Source organism: Clavelina lepadiformis, chromosome 2, assembly GCF_947623445.1.
Source record: "Clavelina lepadiformis chromosome 2, kaClaLepa1.1, whole genome shotgun sequence".
In the NCBI taxonomy this organism is placed as follows: Eukaryota; Metazoa; Chordata; class Ascidiacea; order Aplousobranchia; family Clavelinidae; genus Clavelina; species Clavelina lepadiformis.
Genome location: NC_135241.1, coordinates 18,086,482 through 18,108,618, shown reverse-complemented (window position 1 = coordinate 18,108,618; position 22,137 = coordinate 18,086,482). Strand labels below are relative to the sequence as shown.

General features: G+C 37.0%; 1 protein-coding gene across 2 annotated transcripts; it reads left to right on the top strand.

Annotated features, from left to right (window-relative positions):
* The first annotated feature begins 806 nt into the window (after positions 1–806).
* Positions 807–15,604, top strand: LOC143445873 (insulin gene enhancer protein ISL-1-like). Of its 2 annotated transcripts, none has more exons than XM_076945246.1 (6): positions 807–1,575; positions 6,837–7,029; positions 10,534–10,742; positions 12,225–12,622; positions 13,932–14,123; positions 14,269–15,604. In XM_076945246.1, the coding sequence occupies exons 1-6, from the start codon at positions 1,524–1,526 to the stop codon at positions 14,419–14,421; spliced, it is 1,197 nt and encodes a 398-aa protein (XP_076801361.1). In that variant the 5' UTR covers positions 807–1,523; the 3' UTR covers positions 14,422–15,604. The 2 variants fall into 2 exon arrangements, with proteins under 2 accessions (XP_076801361.1, XP_076801362.1); XM_076945247.1 differs by having other exon boundaries at positions 812–1,575; positions 6,840–7,029.
* The last annotated feature ends 6,533 nt before the right edge of the window (positions 15,605–22,137 follow it).

Sequence of the window (22,137 nt, the reverse complement as noted above, 5' to 3'; positions counted from 1 at the left end):
ATTGAATGTGTTGAACTAAATTATCAAATCGAAAGGAATCGAAGAAGTTTATCTTTCCGTTCTTCCGTCCAAGAACACCCAACAGTGCAAGGTAGACTTTTTGAACTTTGGTGGAGCATTAGAAAGATTTTTAATGTGCTAGTGCTAAATCTTAAGTCAAACTATAAAGAACTGATACCTATGATTAATGCAATTGACAAGATTTCTAGTGATTACTTTTGTAAGAAAAAAAATTGAAATTAGGAAAAGAGCATGCCTGTTTACGAGATATATACAGAGTTTCACACAAGGCAATAGGTTAAGTCGTACAAGCATTTTACCCAAGTCAGTTTTTGGTTGTTGAGTTTAAAGTTGGTAAGCAGCAAGTTTGCATATATAATTGATTGAATGTATTGAAACATACACAAGTTGAAAATATGTTCTGTGTGTGTGTGTTATCAGGCATTAAGTTATGTGTCACCAAAAGTCAAGGTGTATTAAATTTTAATTGGTATGAAAGCGACTTTTGCCTGCATCACTACGCCGACCACGTACCACCATTCATATATTAACAAGCACTGTCAGTAATGGACTGGCACTTGTCAGTGAAGTCCGTCTAAACGTGTGCAGTTGTGCACTGCCATGGTGCGCGCTTTGTGTATTAAATGCTTGGTAAACACAGACAGTGTCTGACGAATGTTAGTTTCGTCTTAATTAGCATGTCGTTGTGAAATGTAATTACTTAATGCAGCGTGCAATGCTCAAATGTGCGGGCAATCTAGATAGAATTTGACGCCATTACGAAAAGCAGCTAGTAGAGCGGGAAAGTTTTGTCGTGTCTGCGGCTTAACTATAGAAGAAATCGGGCAGAAAGAGAAGGTTTTTGGCTGGCCCACAAACCAACTTCCTAAATTCCTTGTTTTGTTATTTTAAAGAGAAAAAATTTTCTGCCACAAAAAAGCTTGGACTGTCGCGAATGGTATCGCGTAAAAAAGGAAAAAAGAAACCCGAGAAGAAAAGAGATCTTCCATTTAAAAAGAGATAGGCTCTGTTCCGATTCATCTTCGACAACACGCCAGTTTGCAAGAAGCCTATCCGGAAGCAGCATTTAACTTTTATTGCAGTCTCTCGCAAGTAAACGTCAGCAAATATCAACTTATTATCTAAGCCTCATCAACGAAGACAAGAAGGCGTAAGGACTTCGTAACGGCAAAGGGACTAACTGAAAAGTGCTGCAATAAAAAAGCAGCAGTGACTGTTTGCGACATAGAGCTAACACATCCGCAAAACAAATACTCCAAGAAAAGAAAGAATTACAAAGTTCTCCACAAAACGCAAAGTCAACCGGCAAAATAGGTATTAACGAGTTATCCTCCGTTGCCTTCGCGGGCACACTGGAGCCGCCGTCTACATCCAACCTGGACTCGGGCTTCCTGTCCTCGCCGACAGAGCCAAACGTCCCGGGCCTCTTTTCATCCTACCTCAACGAGCCATTTAACAACTTTGAGCCTCAAGAACTTTTGAAAGCTGTCGAGAAACCAAGCATGGAAGAAAACAACTTTACTAATGGATGCATCTCAGCAACCGTCAACTGCGGTAAGTCGACGTAGATAGGTTAGTTATGCAACAATACCGCTTAAATAGTGCGTTAAATTTGGAAAGTAAATTGTATTCTGTTCGTGACTGTTGCACGTTAAGAAAATACACTTTGTCTATATAAAGAAGAATACGTTATAAAATTATGTAACAACCCACTTTCGATATCTACTTTGTAAGGGCTGGCAAAGGCATTGTGCGTGTAGGTTTTTTTGGTGCATACCTCAACTATAACGTTAAAAGATGAAAGAAAATAAATAAATTCGTTACGGTGATTGACGCATTGGTTACAGCTTACAGTATCAACATAGTGTTCGTCTGTTCTGGGCCAGTGGTTAACGTCAACATAGTCGCAGCTCATAGATATTTCATAAGAGCCTGGCTATAGATGACATTCGTTTGATAGTAACATAAACAACGCGCTGAGCTATGAAGTCTCGAATATGTTTGATTTGCGTTCATTATCTCGCCTGTATCGCTATTTTGATTGTAAATATAGTGACAAACAAAGTCATCGTTTGTAGACGGTGTTGATACTTTATCATCGCCTGTTCGTTCCAACTATTTCAGACCTTTTTTACTTGTATATCAAAATATTCGATTGCGGACTGACGAGATGTTTTTGAAAAGTTTGAAACTGTAAGATGGTATCAGATAAAAATGTTTGTCACGTCGAAATATTTTTGAACAAATGTTTTTCCTAGCCGAAAGTCAAATAGCGTTTGTTCCCTGTCATTAACGTTTGAAAACTTCAAAGTTCTTTGTCATTGGCCCAAAAAAAATGAAATAACCAAAAAAGTCGAATCGTTGATGCTTACAGTTTTAAGTTTGAAATATTTTAATTGAGGATATACATATAAGCTTATATATATAAAACAACACAATCAATAAAATTTTTTTTTAAGGCCGACAATGCTGAAGTATATGAGAAACTATTGTCTAACGTGTTGCAATTTTTTAGAAATTAGAATTTCTTTAAATACTGTTGCACTTTGTATCATTTCTGCAGTAATAAAGAGAGAATTTATTGTAAAAACGTTTTGCAAATAGTTTACAACAATAAAGTTAATTGGATTGAAATTTTGCTCGACACGCGCCTGTTCCACTTTTGACAATTGCTAACTCGATAAATGTGTTAGAATTAATTGACTAATGCAATAATGGATTGTAATCCGATGTATATAGATTGCCCACAGGTAACAATTTTCTACGCTATCATTCGCGTGCCGCAATCTAGATGTTTATTCTAGTTTGCGATCCATTTGTATGACTATAATTATCTAGCATTTACATCACTCTGCAATGTCTGAGTGATTTTTGCAGTGTAATGCTTAGAAATTACAAAACAAGGGATCATATTAGGACATACTCAATTTTCAGCCAAAACGTCCCACTTGTGACCCGCCGATGTTCTGAGAGAATTTTAAAAACGATACAGAAGAAATAATAAGATTTGCTCTATTTATGATGACATAATAGAGCATAAAAAATTGTTTAACCTTTCACGACAATCCCTCACGTTCTCATAACCGGCTGGGCATTCTAACGCCACTGTTTCAGCCAACTTGCGCACTATTTGTATATCCCGTCTATACACGAATTCGCTTAGACTTAGACACAATCGACGGAGTTTTTTTTGATTTTTCATCAAATAAAAATCGACGACGAATACGATGACGTAATAAAAAATCGTGGTCAAGCATGACCTAAGAAAAATATCGTACGTTTGAATAAATTATGCAAGAATCATTGATTTTCGTGCTAGTTTCTTTGCCGTTTCGTGTAACTTTGCCGCAAAAGGAAAAAATCGAAAATCGACAAGAAAGGTTAAAGTCTTAAAGAGTCGCATTTTAAGTGGGTTGTTGTGCTGTCATGAATACAAATCAAAGGAATAATATTTGAAAAAACAGCGTTTCTCACCAATCGAATTTGAAAAAGGCACAACTATTTCTAGTAAATATTTGCAAAAACTATGGAATAATTTATGAAAGGCCAATCGTTATCGTTTACCGAAAACTATATATTGATTGATTGGTTTTAAATTTTGCTACATCTGCAATTTTGTTTCAAAATCGTGCTTCAGTATTCTTTCACTTTCAATTTCAGATAAAGACATCTTTCTAGACCAAACGTTAACATGTGTCTGCTGCAGAATTCTAGAATTTGCTTAAAAACAACAATTCTCGCCTACAAATTTGGGTTGATAGACTTAAAACTGCTTTTTGTGGACTAAAACCGGGTATAATTGTTTCTTAAAAGTATTTCCGTAGTAGAGCAAGTTTTGGCGTAAGTCGCACCACGCATCCCAAATCTTCTAAAATATGCCAAGCTGCCCTAATTCGATTACCTGCGTTTGCTTACAAAATAAACACCCTATACTAACAAAGTGTACGCATATAGGTTTTTGTTTTGCTGGTAGTAACGTGCAGCTAAGTTCGAAAAAATTATCCCAAATATCTGCGATGGACAAGATTTTGTCATAGCTCAAAAATTGCTTATTTAAAATGGCTGCGTTGTCGCATTTGCACCAATTGCTTGAACTTTTGTTAGTTCATGAAAGTTTTTCAGTCAGTTAACCATAAGTTGACGGGACGGACCAAAAATTGATGGCGCGAGAAAAGCGTGCAACGTTTCATCATTCTGCCCCATATATTGACGTCAGGCCGTTAGAGCAAGATGTAAGCTCTCAAACACAAGCCAGAACCCACAGGCTCCGTTTCAATTTTTCAATTCGGCGCAAAATAAAAACCGGGAAAATATTTTAGAATAAAGCTGAAAAGCCGAGACTGCAAAAAGAACTAATTAACCTTACGTAATACAGAGCGAAATAGTGGTATGGTCGTGCACCTAACATTATCGAAACTTGATATCTTAATCCATAACTAATAAAAAATACCCGGTGTAACCTAACTGTATTGGGAAATTTTTACAAGCAGGTGTCGGAGATCAACTTTAATGTTTCACGGGATTTTCATCAGGACTTCCGCGTAAATTCACACCTTTAAAACGGTTATCCTGTCATTTTAAATCTCGTTTTTATTTGTAGACGCAGCCTGAGTTATTTTTACAAAGATGCTAATTTGATTGACAAAACTGTCGACAGACGGACAGGACTCAAAGCTGTAGTCATGCAGGTTGCAACTTTCGTTAAATGCATAAATCATTCAATCATTTAATTTTTCGTCAAAAGCGCGGTGGGGACGAAAAATCATTTCCCAATCGCTAATACCATAGGTGTACACCGGAGATGAAGTTATGACGCGACTGTCGTTTCAACTAATATCCCATATCAATGGACGCCACATTACATCAAAAGCCGTTAATGTCGGCGAACGTGTATCACCCTGTTCAGTTAATTAGAACTATTCCACTACATTTACTTAACCTAATGGAGTGATTAGGGACGGTCTATAATTTTTCCAGGACCTTTTAAGCGCAATTCATTATCGGATTTTAACTTTTAACCACTCAATTTGATAAAGTGGCGCGTGCCGGCAGGAGACGTCAACCGCATTGGGACAGAACAACGAGACCCATTGGTAGGTTTTGACGCCAAGTAGAATCATGGAATGATCAATGATTTTAACTTTCGAAAACCTTTGAGAATTGTAACTAATTTATTAAGAAATAATTCACAGCTTGAAACAAAAACTACAAAATGCGGAGTTTTAGTGTTAAAATGTATCATTCATCATTTAGAATCCGAATATAAACATTTGCTACGTTTGGTTTTTAACAGTTTTGGTTCGCTCATTTGCTAAAAAGAAACTGATAATTTATACATTTAATGTTAAAGGATTCTTTATACGAAATGTGAATTAAATTAAGCAATTTTTCTTAACTTCGTATTTCAAGATAAGTTAAAATGTTAGATGTTATAAATCATTTATATGACTTTGTTTGCACATGTTTATAAACCATTCGAACGATAGTGTATTTATGGATAGTGAAGTAACGTTAAATTATTTATCTGTATCTAAATAACTTCGCCCTTTCATTTGTCTTTGTGTTTAAGTCGTAACCAAGTAATGGTACTTTTCTTTTTGGTTTAAATGACAGAAAGGGTATAAATTATCGACAAAAAATGAAGACGGCTGTTTTCAGCAAGGCAACGACATTTTACCCAAAAAGAAATTCCGACGCATTTACCTAAAGCGTACAATGTTGACATAATACGATATGGTGCCGGTTTGAATAAATATGGCGGTCATATTTTTACTTTCGAATGTATTATAGCAACATTGAGAGTCTAGCACTTTTATAAAACTGATAAAGACCCCTATCATTTTTCATAAATGCAAACCCATCCATCAATTTCGAATTAAACTTTCCCTTGCGTACAGGCTTGTCTGCATTGAAATGACTTTATTAAAATTTAACGGCTCTGAGCCGATCACGATCAACTTAAACTACAGTGCATATAGTGTCAAATTATCGCCTATGATAGCACGGTAAGCGAAAACAGATCGGGTTGGTGACACAGCAACAAAAAAATTAATTTTGAAGTTTGTTTATTTATACCTATTTACGAAAGTCAGCTGTTGAAAATTTAGTTTTAACCAATATATTTTCAATTCAAAACTTTGCATGCATGAGGTCACAAAGATACTGCAACTGTCACGGTTGTCACAAGCAAATAGTTTCATGAAATGGTTGTAGTTGCAATCTATAGCTTATATGTTATACAACTTGACAGTATATGAGCGCATCGTGCTGTAGAGCGCGAAAACGCACTACTATGGCTGCGTTTAAAATCTTTCACTGGTTATTTTGCTATAGTGAACTACGCAATCAATTAACGTACACAACTGTAAAAAGCACATCTGCTAACAGTATAGGTATTAGGCAATTTTATCCTATTACAAGCAGCTAACATGTGATTAAAAATTTCCGGATAAAAGCGCTTTGATTCGGTAATTCTTTTTGCTTAAAACCCAATCCATTGAACGTGCACCTTTTCACTATGTGCACGTGGCTGCAAGGCCTGAGTGGTTTTAATCGTCTTATTAAAAGTGTGGGACGTGGATATGTAATTTCTTTTATTGCGATTGTGGTATACGGAAATATTTTTCGGGGAATTAGCTTTTCAATCCGGATAGATCAATTTTTCCCATTTACATCCACGATGGCGTAAATGTGTTTCATGTGAGATATCAAATGTCACATCGGCAGCGATAATATACTTGTCCAGCTCATTATATATTTCTGCAACGTGCAGCATGCAGAGCAAATTTTAATTACAAAACTAAAATGTTTTCCAGCAGATCCTTGCCGAATTCCTCTCTGCGTGGGATGTGGATGTCCGATCCATGATCAGTACATACTCCGGGTGCCACCGAATCTCGAGTGGCACGCCGGTTGTTTGAAGTGCGCCGACTGCGGACAGTTTCTTGATGAGACATGTACTTGTTTTGTCCGCGAAGGCAAAACCTACTGCAAGCGAGATTATACACGGTAGGCTATATATACAATTCAAGGCATTAAATTCGGACGGTTTTGTGTTTTTTTTTCTCTAAGCTACAAGTGCTTTATTAAAGTTATTTGGCTTAGCTTATATACGTTTTGCTAAAAGATAGCTTGTATATAAAGCCTACTTTGACAGTATTTCGGGTTGGTATAGGCCGGAAGGAAACAACGTATAAAGCTCAAATTTTTCGGAAAATATTTAGTCAAAACATATTTTGATTTTTTGTTTTACGACTAAAGCAACAGAAGGAATAAATTAAATCGTTTCAAAGTTTATTAAACATTGGTAAACTGTTAAATTTTTCACCTGCTCTGGTTTGTTTTGTCTGTAACCTAAAAAACATCGCGGTGTAGGGAGAGCGGAGACGTTTGAATAATTCATGACGTTTTTCTGCAATTTTCTGATAAACCAGCAACCCTATTTTGATTTCCTAATCGCGAATCGCTTTTTGTGACTAATTTTCAAGCTTTGATTTGCCAGAAATTCATCAAAATGCCACTATAGTTGCAAAGGGATTGATTCAGCCGTAACTAGAGAACGGGCCTATTTTAATGATGTTTTACATAATGCAAGTCCTTTGAGAGGTTATGAAAATTCTTGAAAGGTAATTTGGTTGAAATTCGATCGCTTTTTACATACGGTCAAAGCGTTTATTTGTTGTATAACCGGGTTGGTATAACATGCAGCGACTGTGGCTTGCAAATGACAGAGTATGTAAAATGCCTTTCTCCACAAACAAAAAGCACAGAAAGTCATGCTTTTCCCCTTTCCTTGGCCGCAAATTTTGACAAAACTTGAATGGATAATGTCAAAATTACCAGATTTGTTTAAAAGTTAAGCGCGCCAAATTTAAACGAGATGACTTTCTCCAGGCCCCGTAAGATTATCTCAACAATCATAATCCCCTCATCTCGCGACAACAATTTTGCAAACGTTTGTAGTGTCATGTTACTTATAGCGATGACTATCTCGGGAAGAAATTGAAATCTCCCCGTCCTTATACGTTGCACGCCCGCGCACAAGTTGTCCAAAACCGGTCGAAACTTATCGTGGCTGATCTCGATGTTTGTTCTTTGATGCATTATAGATGTCCCTAAAATTGACCAATAGTCCTTTCTTTGTGCAACATACATCAAACACATGTTTTGTCACCTCGCTATACAGCCCGAACATCTGCCTGCCTATACCAACATGCGCGTTGTACAGGTTGTATGTATTTGTGTCTTGACAGACATGACAAGGAAAGGTGATGTTTAGAAAAGGTATGCTTGATGTCTATGGCTTAATCTTTCCATAACAAGAATGCCATTCTTGTTTAATTTTTGCCATAAATAAAAATCATAAGAGTTGCACCTGCTACCTACATCACCTTTAGAATCATCCACTAGAACACATTTCCTTAAGACCGGCTCGGTTTCCAGTGAGTTCATCATAATTGGAGCCCTGCTGTGATTAAGTTTTTGGTCAACGTCCGTATTATTGCATAACAATACCGTAAAGAGAAGTACCTCACGCATAAGGTCAAAAAGAGGTCATATCAAGGATTTCGCTAGATAGGGGGTATTCCATTCATATTCCCATATGCCCTGCATCGCATCAGGGGGTATATAGTTTTGACACTCTCTAGCCATGATCTAAAAGCGTGCGCCAGGCATTCAAAGTATAGCAATTAGCTGAAGCAGTGACCCGAGAAGCACAGATATCAAAATATTTATATTTTGTAAAGGGATATTTACAATATGAGTGTGGGATAGCTGGAATCATGACAGGCACTCAGGGATATATGTCTATTTTCTTAGCGTCAAGGGTACCGCATTGAAACTTACCCAGGCGAGCGTTATCAAAATCCAACCTCACAGAATAAACAAAGTTTCCACAAAAGGGCCTAGCTTTCTTTTTACAATACGGCTAAAACATGTACCTACACACGAATGTTGTGTTTGTTTTTATAATGTTAGCACAATCGGCCAAGGCCTGGCGTCGGGGTTAAGTACATTGTCTATATTCTGCTAAGACTATGTAGTGTACAGACCCAAAGAAAGACTCCCATTTAGCAGCCGGGTGGGTTTATTTATAAAGTTTACTCACTTTAGTTTCTTCCTATACGTACTGTATATATATAATAACACGGTTCTATTTTTGGAGTCCGTGATATCTGGCAGCATTTATTCACGGGTTGAACCGTACACATTTATATATGTAAACGTTTAGTCGGGGGCTTGATCCTCTGGGGTGTGCAAATGCCCATAAACCCATTAGTCGTGTTATATGCAATTAGACAACTTATAAAGCTGCCTTTTGACCTCTTTGTTGTGCCAAAACGCCAAGTTTTACAATATCACGCTGTTGGCTGACCCAGATAATTATACTTAGCATTTGCCTTATACTGTTTATGTTGTTATGGAAAACCTTGTCCATGAAGGCGACATCAAGTTCGTTTTTATGTGACTCTCGACCCAGTCACTTGCGTAGGCTACAAGTTCGTCCGAAATTTCCAGCTTTACTACTGAATGATGTCACTTATCTCCAGGGGAAACAAGAGCTTGAGTAGTGTTAGTTTTATTTACATGAGTTAATCGTAGCTGAAAGACCAAGTATTTTTGGCCTGCATTAAAGTTTGGGCTTGTCTATAAACAAAGCTTTGATCAAACGCTTTCAATGACAACAAACGTGTGTTCTTGATAGCATTCCAACGCATGTTTTCCGATTTTGTTTACTTGAAAACAATTTTAGGATTACGAAGCAAGCAACTAATTAAGTTCGACCCTTTTGGCTGTTCCTCTTTCATAGTTTTATAAGTTAGTTCTACGAAATTTCACAAAAATAAGAAACAAGTTCCGGAACCTAGCTTTTGTGTATTTAGGCTTATTATGGCGGTGTAGGTTGTTTATAAAAGAGTGTTAGGCCTATTCCGATTTGAGGAGGGGCGTCATCAAATTCTTGAACGCACATACGTCCCTCGGGAGCGTGTCATCATACAAACATGATCCATCCAGTGGGTCTGCGTTTGCTGAAGCTTTATGTGGACATGTAACTTAAAGACCTCGATAAAAAGCAAATCTACAAAGCATTGTTAAGTTGTTAACTCATTGGCCTGTCTTGGCACGGCATGCTTCAGTCTTTAATAAACTTAACGTTAGAAATCCTATCACTGATACATGCATTAGTCATAATTCAATTTGTAACGTGGTGTTTGCAATAGTCGCTCAAAGTAACGCGAAGTTTATAAAACATGAGTAACTTTCTAATCAGATATGCTTTTAAATCATTTATTAGATTAGTCGCGTCCGCGAAACGTTAACGTTCATGATATGAATGTATTTACATACATGTACTTACAAACCTTATTAAACATATACCTGTAAGTAAGGCAATCATTCATTTATAATATTAATCAAATAATTATGCTAAAGTAACATTGTCAGCCAATAACGAACAAATTTCAATAAGTGAGCACAAAGAGTCAAATTAATTTTAATTTATATCTCTAGGTTATTCGGAACAAAATGCAACAAATGTGGAATGGGATTCAGCAAGAATGACTTTGTGATGCGCGCCCGCGATAAGATCTACCACATCCAGTGCTTCAAGTGCATCGCGTGCAGCAGACAGTTAATTCCCGGTGACGAGTTTGCTCTTCGAGATGACGGGCTCTTCTGTAAGGCCGACCACGAGGTGGTGACAGCCGGCGAAATGTCGGGTAAGACTTCCCAAAGAGACTGAATATAATTTGTTGTCACGCTAACAATAAACCGACACGGAATTTTAGTAACTTTCAACAGCAGAAATTACGCTTACAAATGCTGAAGTGATTCGTTTTCGAATAAAAACCTGATCGTTTTTCGAAACAAAGTCCTTTTTTCGTGATGCGGGTAATCCCTTCATGTTTTATTTGACGTCTATTTAAAGTACTTTCAGGGAATGTGATGCTTGTTTCGGCAAAATGGATTGCCTAAGTTTGATATCGCAGTTCTCGAGCTATATGGCCAGCTTTTTATGATCAGGACCACGTCACAAAACACGTGATTAAAAGCTATAGTACCTAAATGTTATCAAATGCTTTGCGTATCGCATCGTTGTGAGTTCCTCTTCAAAAAGATAACGTCTTGATAGGACTGCGAAAGACATCCGCTATGGGAAAAACTTACTATACAAAGAGTTATCCCTTACTACAAAAATGACTCATTAGACTCGAAGTGACAGGAGACTTATTTCAACGATACTGGCGATACGCAGTAGACCGCCAATCGTGATATGCTGTGGCGTTCCCGAAAGATTAAAATGACGTGAAACACGTTTGTCAAGATGCTAACCAATCGGAAACTAAACAGTGGTACAAGTTTTTTCACAGGAGCTAGAGATATTGGTCTACGTAGAGTCTTCAAACGAACTATAGCTGATAGCTTCAATGCCTTTGGCTGCGCTGTGTCGTCTTTGATGTTGTCAATGATTCCTGTTTCAGATAAAACATAAAAGAGCGGAAAATAAACTACACAATGTTAGGCGATAGTGTTAAACCAGAAGCGTAAAATTATCGTTTCAATGTGTCTTACACCGCCCCTACTAATGATTGACTAAATCGCTTCTGTCTAGCCAAGCGTACGATTTGTTACGCCTTAATGAAACGGACATAGCTGCTTACTTGGCCAAGTGACAACATTTCGGGCCGCAGTGCATTGACAGGGTGCAATCGCTACAACGTTGGGTCTTTTATTTTCAAAGCGCAACCACTAAGCGTTAAACTGGATTTCAAACGCGTCGTTTTGAACACTTGTTTAAGCTGAAAATGATTGGTGTCGTTGTGATTAACGTATGTGCTGCGCTTTATCGGCTTCTTTTTGTGGTCGACATAACGAACTGCCTTATAATCGCGCGAACCGTGCAGACGAAATTGCTGCAATTATGGCGATAATGATCACGTATTTGCGGTGTTGGGGACTAGCAGTCACCTGTCTTACATGTTTATTTGTTTAAACCGATAGCAACTGTGCAAGTTGCGCTTTGGTTTATCAGAATTTTCTGTCGATTAATTCTCAATCGCCAAAATCAGCCGAGATGCGCTTTTTAAGATAAGCGGGATCAGTGTGCCATTTTGAAGGGAATTTTGACACATTTGTACTAAAGCATAGAAAATAAACAAACAGTTCGTGGTGTTCATGTATTTTTTGAATATTTTTTTCAGCCGGGCGACGCGGCGGGATTCATTTGCCCGGATATTCACCTTCAGCCCCCCAGGGGGTCATGAGCCCCAACTCGATGCAGGGACTCCATACCCCTAACGGAGGTAGCAACGGTTCCAGTCATCGGAGCAACGGAAGCGGAAAGAATCGCAAAGATGGCAAGACGACGAGGGTTCGGACGGTGCTGAACGAGAAACAGCTGCAGACTTTGAGGACTTGTTACGCCGCCAATTGCCGACCCGACGCGCTTATGAAGGAACAACTGACAGAGATGACCGGACTGTCAGCACGCGTTATTCGTGTTTGGTTTCAGAACAAACGCTGTAAAGACAAGAAACGATCGCTGGCACTCAAACAAATGCAAGAGCAGCAAGCGAAACAACAGGGCAACGGCGACCAGGTAAAATCCTCACGTTTCCCGCACGTAGTAAAATTGTAAAAATTACCAAATATGCGCATGATGATTAACCTCACGCGTGAAACGTTCTCCTTTTCAAACTATGACTCAAATTTTCATTTTTTAAAATCTATTTTTAGCATAGTATTATAGTTACAAACCTCTTTAATGCAGAGGTTTCCTTTCCGTTCTTAAAATAGAACATTTGTAAGGTATGAAGCATTTAGCAGGGCAATGCTGTGCAAACAGCCCATATATGTCTCGTTTTTGAAAAGCCAATTAATTGTCTTATGACAAATGCGTTTGAGTCGAAATGCGACTCGGATGTTTGCGAAGATATCTTGACAAAACGACCTTTGGCATATTCGGTATTACAGCCAGTAAGTTTCAAGCTTCGTCTGTTTGAGCTAGCGAGGCAATAAATAAATGATTAACGTCGTAATAAGTAAAGCGGTGAATGGCTAGCGGATCAGGTCAAGTAGCTTCCGAAATAGGAGAACGCCGCACACTTAACCCTTCGTTATTACAAGCTGTAATTAGTTAATTACTGTTAAACAGATAGACCTACACCCAGATAGGTAAATTTCTTGCCAATTGTCTAATTTGCAAGACATGGTTTTCGGAAATAATTAAAAACAATTTTCTTCACTTTTTATGTTTGTTATTTAAAATAAAACGTGGAAAACCTGAATTTTTTTAAAAAGTGTTTTTACCGTATGTTTAAATCGTAAAAGTGAAATTGGATCACCTTTTACACCAAGATTCGATAGCGCGTCTCAAAATGCGCGTTTACTGGTGATTACATGGTACACACCAGATAACTTGATAAACTATAGTAACGTGTAACTCCGGTTAAACAAAAGTGACATCGCTCAAGTGTGAAAACAAAAAACCGACGAAAGTGTTGCGTTACCACGCATTTTTTCTCCAGCCCATATTTAACCAGCAACAACATAAGTTTACTATTCCTCAAATTTTGACACTACGTATCGCACGTCATGAATTTATAGTACAATAACTGTTATAAATCTATACTTTTGAAAAATTAAATGTTGGACTACGTGCACTCTCAGACATGAAACGCCACCTTCATACAAACGTCACCAATTGTATATCCAGGCACATGAACAAATATAAATTCTAGATCGGCAAATAACTAAATTACCAAAGCTCATTTTTAACTAACACTAACTTTCACTGGTCGTTTTGTTTCTGATTGAATTACAACTATATCGTAGCGCCATATTGACGTTTATGTCGAAGTCAAGAATTCTGTTTAAAGTGTCTGCTTAACTGTACAATTATTTCGTAGAGTGTAAGCGGAAATGGTTCCCAAAGCCTGTCCGGTATGAATGGGGTGCCAATGGTCGCTTCTGAGCCCGTACGAAATGATTCCGTTAACGCCAAGGCGGTTGAGGTGCAGAATTACCAGCAGCCTGCCTGGAAAGCACTTAGTGACTTCGCTCTTCAAACCGAGATTGAACAACCTGCTTTCCAGCAGTTGGTAAGTTTTAAAATCTACCAAATAAATGTTTAACTTATTAAATCACTTGTAGTGTAGGGTTAGTAGTGTTATTGCACGGCCATTCGGTTGCAGTTAAGTTCAATTTACTTGGAGATGCCTAAAATCATGTTTTTTTTCCTTTCAGATGAATCATTTTTCTGACCAAGGCCAGGGTTCCATATCTGATTCGTCAGAAATTTGCAGTATTCCTTCAGTGTCTTCAGCCAGTATGGAAGCAAGTACAACTGCCTGTTCTACGCCATTAACAGCCGATACTTCAGCGTCAGCTTGTAGCTAGGTCTAGCTTTCCTGCTTGAACTTGTTCGGCTACTGCAAAAAAGTGGTCAGACTTCAACAGAGCCTCAACTTGCTGTTTGATACCCTGCGTAAGGGTTAAATCATATACATGAAAAACATAGCCATGCAAAGGTGATTTTTGCTGGACGATCGTACACTTTGTTACTTATTTATTCAACGTTACTTTAAGTTTTCTTTCGTTATGTAAGTCATTTAGCTTTCTTTGAAAGCATTTTGCACAAGTAGAGGACTTTCCTACACAAACTGTTACGCGCTTCCTTACATACAATATTCGCTCGTGACGTTGTTCTTGTCTTAGTTTGAATTACACATGACCTTAGGATAGACTTTGTTATTAAACAAAGCAATTCTCTTAAAAATACCACAAAATGTATGCACTGGGTCATGCAAATGCATTAACATAAATTTAATAAGCTGCTTTTGGGTAGTGCGTTGTTTATCATGAGGGGCAATACTCTAAATATTTGAACCTTATAGTTAGCAGTTAAACCATCGAATGGATTTGATATTTGGTAGTTTCCGCAACGTTTGCTGCTGTATTATTAATATGAGGTGTGTAGTTTGCCTCAAAACCAAATATTCAATCATTTTGTATTCAACATAAAACGCGGAAACACTTACATACTGACCAACAACATTAATGTTGTAATGAAAGTACAAAAATGCAGTTTTCTTTCATGCAGTCAATTATTTTCATCGTTGTATGGATTTTTTGTGCACATTTTATTGTGTCCACATAATAGCTTAACATGTTCCTTAAAAGGTTTTCGTTCCACTTTAACAGTCAATCGAATTTTCCGTATATAAAATGTTGCGTTTAAAAGATTTAATGTGGTGCTATATCACGTTCAAACACGAACTTAATTATACCTACCTAAAATTAGACATTGGCTTTTGAACAATACGATGAGTCCAGATATTGCATGTTTGTACCTACGGTACAAAATTATTGTGGTTTCATAGTTGTGCAAAACGACGTTTCTCTTAAAGTTTTTAGAAACTAAAATATGTAAAATATACAAAGGTTACTTCGTTTCCACGTAACTGGATTTAGTTGTTTGTTTAGACACTTGTGCGTTTAGCACTCTAGTTGTTGTTCTTTATTTTTTTCTTGCGTCAAATTTCGTGTCTGGATCTAAATACTAAAATGATAATGAAAAGTTGATTTTGTTCTTTCTGGTATGCAAGTTCAGCCTAAACTGACAAGCACAACAAATATATTTCTAGTTATTGTAGAGTTACCCGGAGAGCTTGTAATAACAATATCGAAATAACGTTGTTTCAAAATAAAGTATAACCACATTTAATAGGTTTAAAGTAGAAGTAGAAAGACCTTGGCAACAATTATTTTTGTAACAAAGTTAACTTATTCAGTAAAATAACATAATTTTTGATAAATTTACATCAGGTTGTTGACTTTAGCAAAGTCGGCAAAAACAACCGTGTGAAAACTTAACATATCTATGTGTAGATAAACACTGTTGTTTTTCAAGCCATGTTACTACAAAATGTGTGATCCCTCGGACGTAAGACTTTGTTTAATTACAAGAAGTTCCGAGTAGCCATGAACACGATTTTCGTATATTAGATAGCAATCATCAAAGAAAAGTTATCAGCGATCAACGATTAAAGAAAATAAAAAACATCTCCAAAATAAAGTTAACAAAACAAGGGTTGGTATAACAAGATAAACGAACGAAATTCGCTTCAGTGTTTTCCTTAGCGGACATAGTCTGTCTGATATCGTATAAGAAGAATCCCATACTCGTGAATCTAAACAACCATGACGTCGAAGATTATATCCACTTTACCCATGCAAAATATGTCGTGTAATGTGCTGTATATAATGATTCTGTGTAGACAAATATAGCTTTCCCATGTGACGAAAACTTAGAAATAGACGCCGGAAATGGGTTAACAGCGGGCGATGTGTTTCTTCACCCTAGGAAAAAGATGACGAGTTTACATTGACAATTTATTTCTGGGGGTTCTATAAAGGCTACCGAACACGAGGCTCGTGCGACTGGTTAAGTTGTCACTGCCTGGACAAATGCTGGCTTAAAAAGCCGTAGACATGTAGTTAAATAAAAACTCATGAGAAGGCTGAAAAAAGTCCGAAATCAAAGACTTTATTTGCTTTAGAAGATGATGACAAAACGATTGGGGGCTGTCAGTTTTCCAATCAACAAAACGTGAATGCGATAACCAACTGAAACGCAACCTCTTCTATCACAAAGGCACAATGCTCTCGCTTTCCGCACCGCATGAAAGACGAAAAAGATAAAAACGCAAAAGAAGATCCTTTTAAATCACGTTTAGATCGTAGGTGGTACAAAGGACGTAAAACAAACGACACCGTAACATAAATAGAAGCAAGATAAACCACTTGAAACGATGAATGGAGCCCGATCATGTTGCAATGAAATCATTTTTTGCCCTGGAGTGTTCCTTGTTCGGTGCTTATTCAACCCAATGCATAACAATGGCGGATGTCGCAACGAAAGTGTCAACTACATATTAAGACGTGTTAAACTTTTAAGAGCTCGTTCTGTTTTCAAAACACACTGATTAAGAACACATCTTAACAACAGTTTACCTTTCCAATAGAAAATAGGTCCTAACACGGTGGAATAAAGGGGATTGATATCAAATGCACTGTCTTTTAAAGAAATGGGGTTACCAGAGGGGAATACTGCAGGTTGTTTCTTCAAAGACAGAAAAGTGGTAAAATCGCGTCACAATGTGATAAGTTACGCGCGTGCTGTAGAACCTAGTATGTTATGCTTGCAGGCGGAAACCTGTCCCAATCTTTGCCGGAGCAAAAACGGCTTCTTAAATTCTTATAAGACAAAAAAGTAATCACTGCTAAGGCCACGTTGCAAAGGTATTTTTTGCAAGACCTTGAACAAGTTTGAATATCTGGCACTAGGCAAAAGCTGCTCTTTCAAAAATTGTTAAATATTTTTCTTTTTTGTTTATTTTTGCTTTGTTTGCAAATGAAAAAAGATAAACCCTTTGCATTCCGAATGTCAATAGTAAAAGGTTTTTTGAATTACTAAATCTTTATTTTAGCACTTACCCCAATAAATTTCCTTAAAACGTTGCATCATTCACAGACTTACATAAACGTATACGTATAACTTTAAAAGGGCAGATTTCATAGCTGTAACGTGAAAAAAGAACTTGCATAAATCGTCTGTAAATTGTTAATCAAATTCTGTCCGGAAAACCCTATTTAAAGGGTCCGAGCTAAACAAGCAAAATTACGCTTTACGTTTTCCCGTTGTTAAAACATTTTTCAGTCCAGTCGGGGCGGCTTCTTTGATGTGAAGTATTAGCCCGGAGTTTGTAAATGTTGTTCAATTCAATATGTTTGATTTTGGAAGTCTACCGAAATATTCTCAATTGATGTTTTCTCTATCAAAGTACCGGATTCGCCAACAGTAACAACATTTTGATAGCGTTTATATAAATGTTGCATTTTACGATCCTAAAGAAAATAACTTTTATATACCGTATATTTTTTACTAATTCAAGGTTTCTAGATATGACGTCATAGGCTGGGGAAAAAGCTTCATTGCCATTAAAAATACTTTTAACCTTGACATTTAAATTGTGAAGGTTTTGATAAATTAGTGTTAACACTGTTATAAAGTGCAAATAACAGTCAACTGGCAAACCATTTAATGAAAAGTTGTAAGCTGGATGTTATATTAAAGTTGAGTTTTTATTACAGCAATATTTCTGACACGACTTTTTAAGACTTGAATCGAATTCGGGGCAAAGAAAAGTCAACAGGAAAAGACAATTGTCGAAAACAAATAGATGAATGGGTGGATCGGAAGGAACATGAATAAACGTTCCGACGTCAGACAGATTTTATAGACATTGCTATAACAACAAAGTCGTTTTGTATTGACTGACAAGAAGATTTCTGGATATGATAATCCACCATTGTCGAGCTTTATTTGTTGTTTGTATGAAGGCGCCTCGGCTCCTGTCTAACATTGTGACGTAAGAATGGGTGGATAAACGTCCAGTGTCTTGTCACAATGCACATCGAGCATGGGAAGGGCAAACCGTATTTGCATTGCGGAAAATATTTAAAACATTTGTACGTATGCCCGATGAAAAGATACCTTGATTTTGATTGATAGGTCGACGCGTTTGCTCAAATAACCGTAAAAATTGATTTCGCTTGAACAAAAAGGCATGGATAAAATTACCTAGCAATTTGATTATAGAATCGCAATTATTTTATGGGAAAAATTTACCAAAACGAAAGTATATTTCTCATATTTTTATAATCACTGCGACGCCTGTGGAAAACCCATGAAATATTTTCCATGGTGAGGCGTTTCAATGAAAGTAAACATGTTACGTAATGATAGATGTAAAAGGAGTGACGTAATTATTTTGAAGGAACTGGTATGCGATATCCTTAATTTCAAAAGTGTTTTTATTCGTTGCCAGAAGTTATACAATTTTAATCAAAAGGGGTTCCAAGAGGGTGTGGGTTTTATTATTTTCCGACACGCTACAGAGGTACGACGAGGGGTAACGACCGTAGCCAATTGCAAGTTGGTGACCCGAAAAGAAAAACAAATAATAAAGCGGCAACTTTCCATCTAAATATATTTGCATAGATGAAACGCATCGCTACAGAGGCAAGTACTCATACTCTAAAGGTCGACATCGACAACGTTCGACCAATTGAAGTCACGCTTGGTCGCTCTCGCAAGGTAATATTATTGTGTAGGTTGCATTTATTTTAGTAGATACAAATGAAATGGCAATCGAACAAGTCAATATATTCTCCATCGCCCGCAATTAATGTTCAATTTGAGAAGCGGTATATTAGTGTTAATCTCTTCATTTTAGGCAACACCAGCCACAATATTGTCCAAAAAACAATCAAGCCTTTTTCACCAGCACTCTCGCATTGTATTTTCTTAATTAGGCTTGAAACAAAATTTGCAAGCAACTTGCAACTAATTTACAATATCATGTTAAGATGAATTTATTTGTGTATACATGTGGAATGTAGTCTAAATGATAGATGATCAATGTTTTTCTATTTTTCCATTTTAAAGCGTGCGTGATAAATAATATCTCCTTGGATAATTTTTATAACAATGTCACGTGATAGGTCGCACGACATATTTTACAAGTAGTAGCGGCCACACGCGGTGTTCAAAGTCAAAATGTTTTGACATATATTCGTTTCAAACCTCGTCGAAACGTATTTGCTTTTTTTGCTCAAATAGATCTAAAAAAACGGATTATCTGGTTTTCAATGAAGATGTTTACACGAGCTATGTTAGTGCCTTATTATCCGGGTAAAGACCCCTTATAAAAACAAGAAAAAATTGAACAAACTTACCCCTGGCTAAATAACAGAACAGAGTTGAAACAAAAATTCAAATATTATAACATCTGGCAAACAAAGCTATAAAGTTGTTTGTTAAATTAGCAAAATACAGCTCTATACTAAAGAAATAGGCCAACACCAAAGTGTGTGATGAAAACTTGAACAGGTAGTAAGAACAGAGAAAAGGTTACATTGTTATATAGCAGCATTTGGTTCCAACTTTATGGGATTTAAACCACTTCAGACTAATTGCCGTTAAACTGACCACTAAAGATAAACCGGACAAAGATAAAAGCGACGTGTTATACAGGAGATTGCCGACACTTGTAACGTCTATTACCGGTCAGTATAAAAACATATCATTTTGCATGGGAAATATTCAGTTTAAAACAACAACCTTAAAACTGGCCCAGTATTTCATGCGCCTGACTAAATAAAGCAACGGAGACAAACAATCTGGACACCACGCTTCAATTGCATGGGTATGTGAGAAAGCCAGCGAAAAAAATGTAACAAAGCGTTGTGACATTTTTTTACAGTTACTTGGCATCAATCATTCCCGGGACCGGGTTATGAATGGCAGGCGACAGGCCGACAAAGATCTCAATCACCAGCGAGAAGTTTACAACAAAGTATTGACGGACGATTTCAAATGACAAAACACTAACAATTTTTCCGACTCGTCAAATTGTCGCCGCCTTTTTTGTACCGTAAAAATGAATCTTAAAATCTATTACCAAGCATGACATACATACGTCACGCTACCTAAACTGACAAAAACGGAGCGTTGTTAATAGTCTAACCCCAAAGTGCGATTGATTAAACCCTTATGTACGACTTTCTATGTTTTGCGCCACCCAGTGCGACTGAAGCCCGATTGATTGAAATGGCCTTGTATAGTTTACAATCCAGCTTTGTAATTTTGAGCACTGTGACCGAGCTGAAAGACTAGGTGACAGCATCGTCAAATAAGTTGCCTTTCGACACATTTAGTAACCCAATACCTAACAACATGCATCTATATAACTGGCGGACAAATTACTTCATTGACCGAGCGCAAAGTCGAAAGAAAATTGACATTTCTGTCAAAAATAATGGTTCTTTGTCAGCGAAAACTGGTTTTGATGAAAGATATTTTCCCAAATTATAAAATGCTGTTAGTGGAAGGAACGCATGTGATAATAACAGTAAAACAGATAAATAATTTTATGGGGAATAATTTAAGATGAAAACAATGAAAATATCTTAACTAATTTTCTGTATTTTTATCTTGAATTTAACTCAACATAATCCACCCTGCTTAATCATCGTGTCATATTCGCAATCCGGTTCTTCAAGTCATGTAATAAGAAATCCTTCGACGTCAGTAAAAATATGGTCAAATAGTGAAACTATAAGCCAGCTTTATGCTACCAACGAAATCGATCGATAGTTGTGCATTAATCGATTGCTTTTGCGGTCCAATCTAAACCACCATGCGCCAGATGGACGCGTAAGGTGACGAAAAATAGCGATTCGAAAATTCACGAAACGAAAAAGTTTCGATCTTGTGATTGAAAATCAGAAAAATACCCAGGAATTTGCCCGACCCTACGACGGTCATGAATAGCCAAGTAATTTCATCAAAGGTTAAAGGCATTCTGTTTGTTTCTACTCAAGTTTAACGTAAGGTCTATAGGCGTGAACACTCAATTATTTCGAAAAGTGCAAAATTATTTTCCGACAAGTTGCTTGTGGAAACAAAAACAACAAATTCATATTAGCTCCAGCACAGGCTCGAAAGTTTCATTTACATTTTTCCGGGCACTAAATATTATCATATAAACTTTTAGCTTAAAATGTATACAATAGGCCTATGGTATATTAATATACACATATTAAATTATCATGCACAATCTTCCAAACAACCGCAAAGTTTTTCTCAAAAATAACTGAGTTACATGAATAATTTTCACCAAACGCCCAGCTGATCTACCTCTTCTTCATGATATCAAGTGGAACACAAGGTATTGTGAAAGCACCAGCAAGAAAATGAGGGTAAGGTAACTCGGCGATTTTTTACTGGAACAACTACCTCGTGTTCTGTAGGAAATACAGTAAGCTATGTTGTATGTATAAATGACGCATCAAGCGTAGGTTCAATATTCACCTGCTCTTCCGATCTGGTCCTCAACATGCAGTTATTTGTGAACATACCGATTTTCTCTATCCAGTTCACGTTTCATCAAAACCACTATTTCTATAGCCAACTCGCTAATCACCGAAAGTTCAGTTTCTGCGTTAAAAACAGCAACAGGCGAAACAACTTTTCACACCAATTTTATT

What these genes read in the sequence shown, in the direction of transcription:
- LOC143445873 (XM_076945246.1), top strand. Translation starts at nt 1,524, where the DNA reads ATGGAAGAAAACAACTTTACTAATGGATGCATCTCAGCAACCGTCAAC. An exon ending in CTCAGCAACCGTCAACTGCG is followed by an intron (nt 1,576 to 6,836) that starts GTAAGTCGACGT and finishes AATGTTTTCCAG; the next exon opens with CAGATCCTTGCCGAATTCCT. An exon ending in AACCTGCTTTCCAGCAGTTG is followed by an intron (nt 14,124 to 14,268) that starts GTAAGTTTTAAA and finishes TTTTCCTTTCAG; the next exon opens with ATGAATCATTTTTCTGACCA.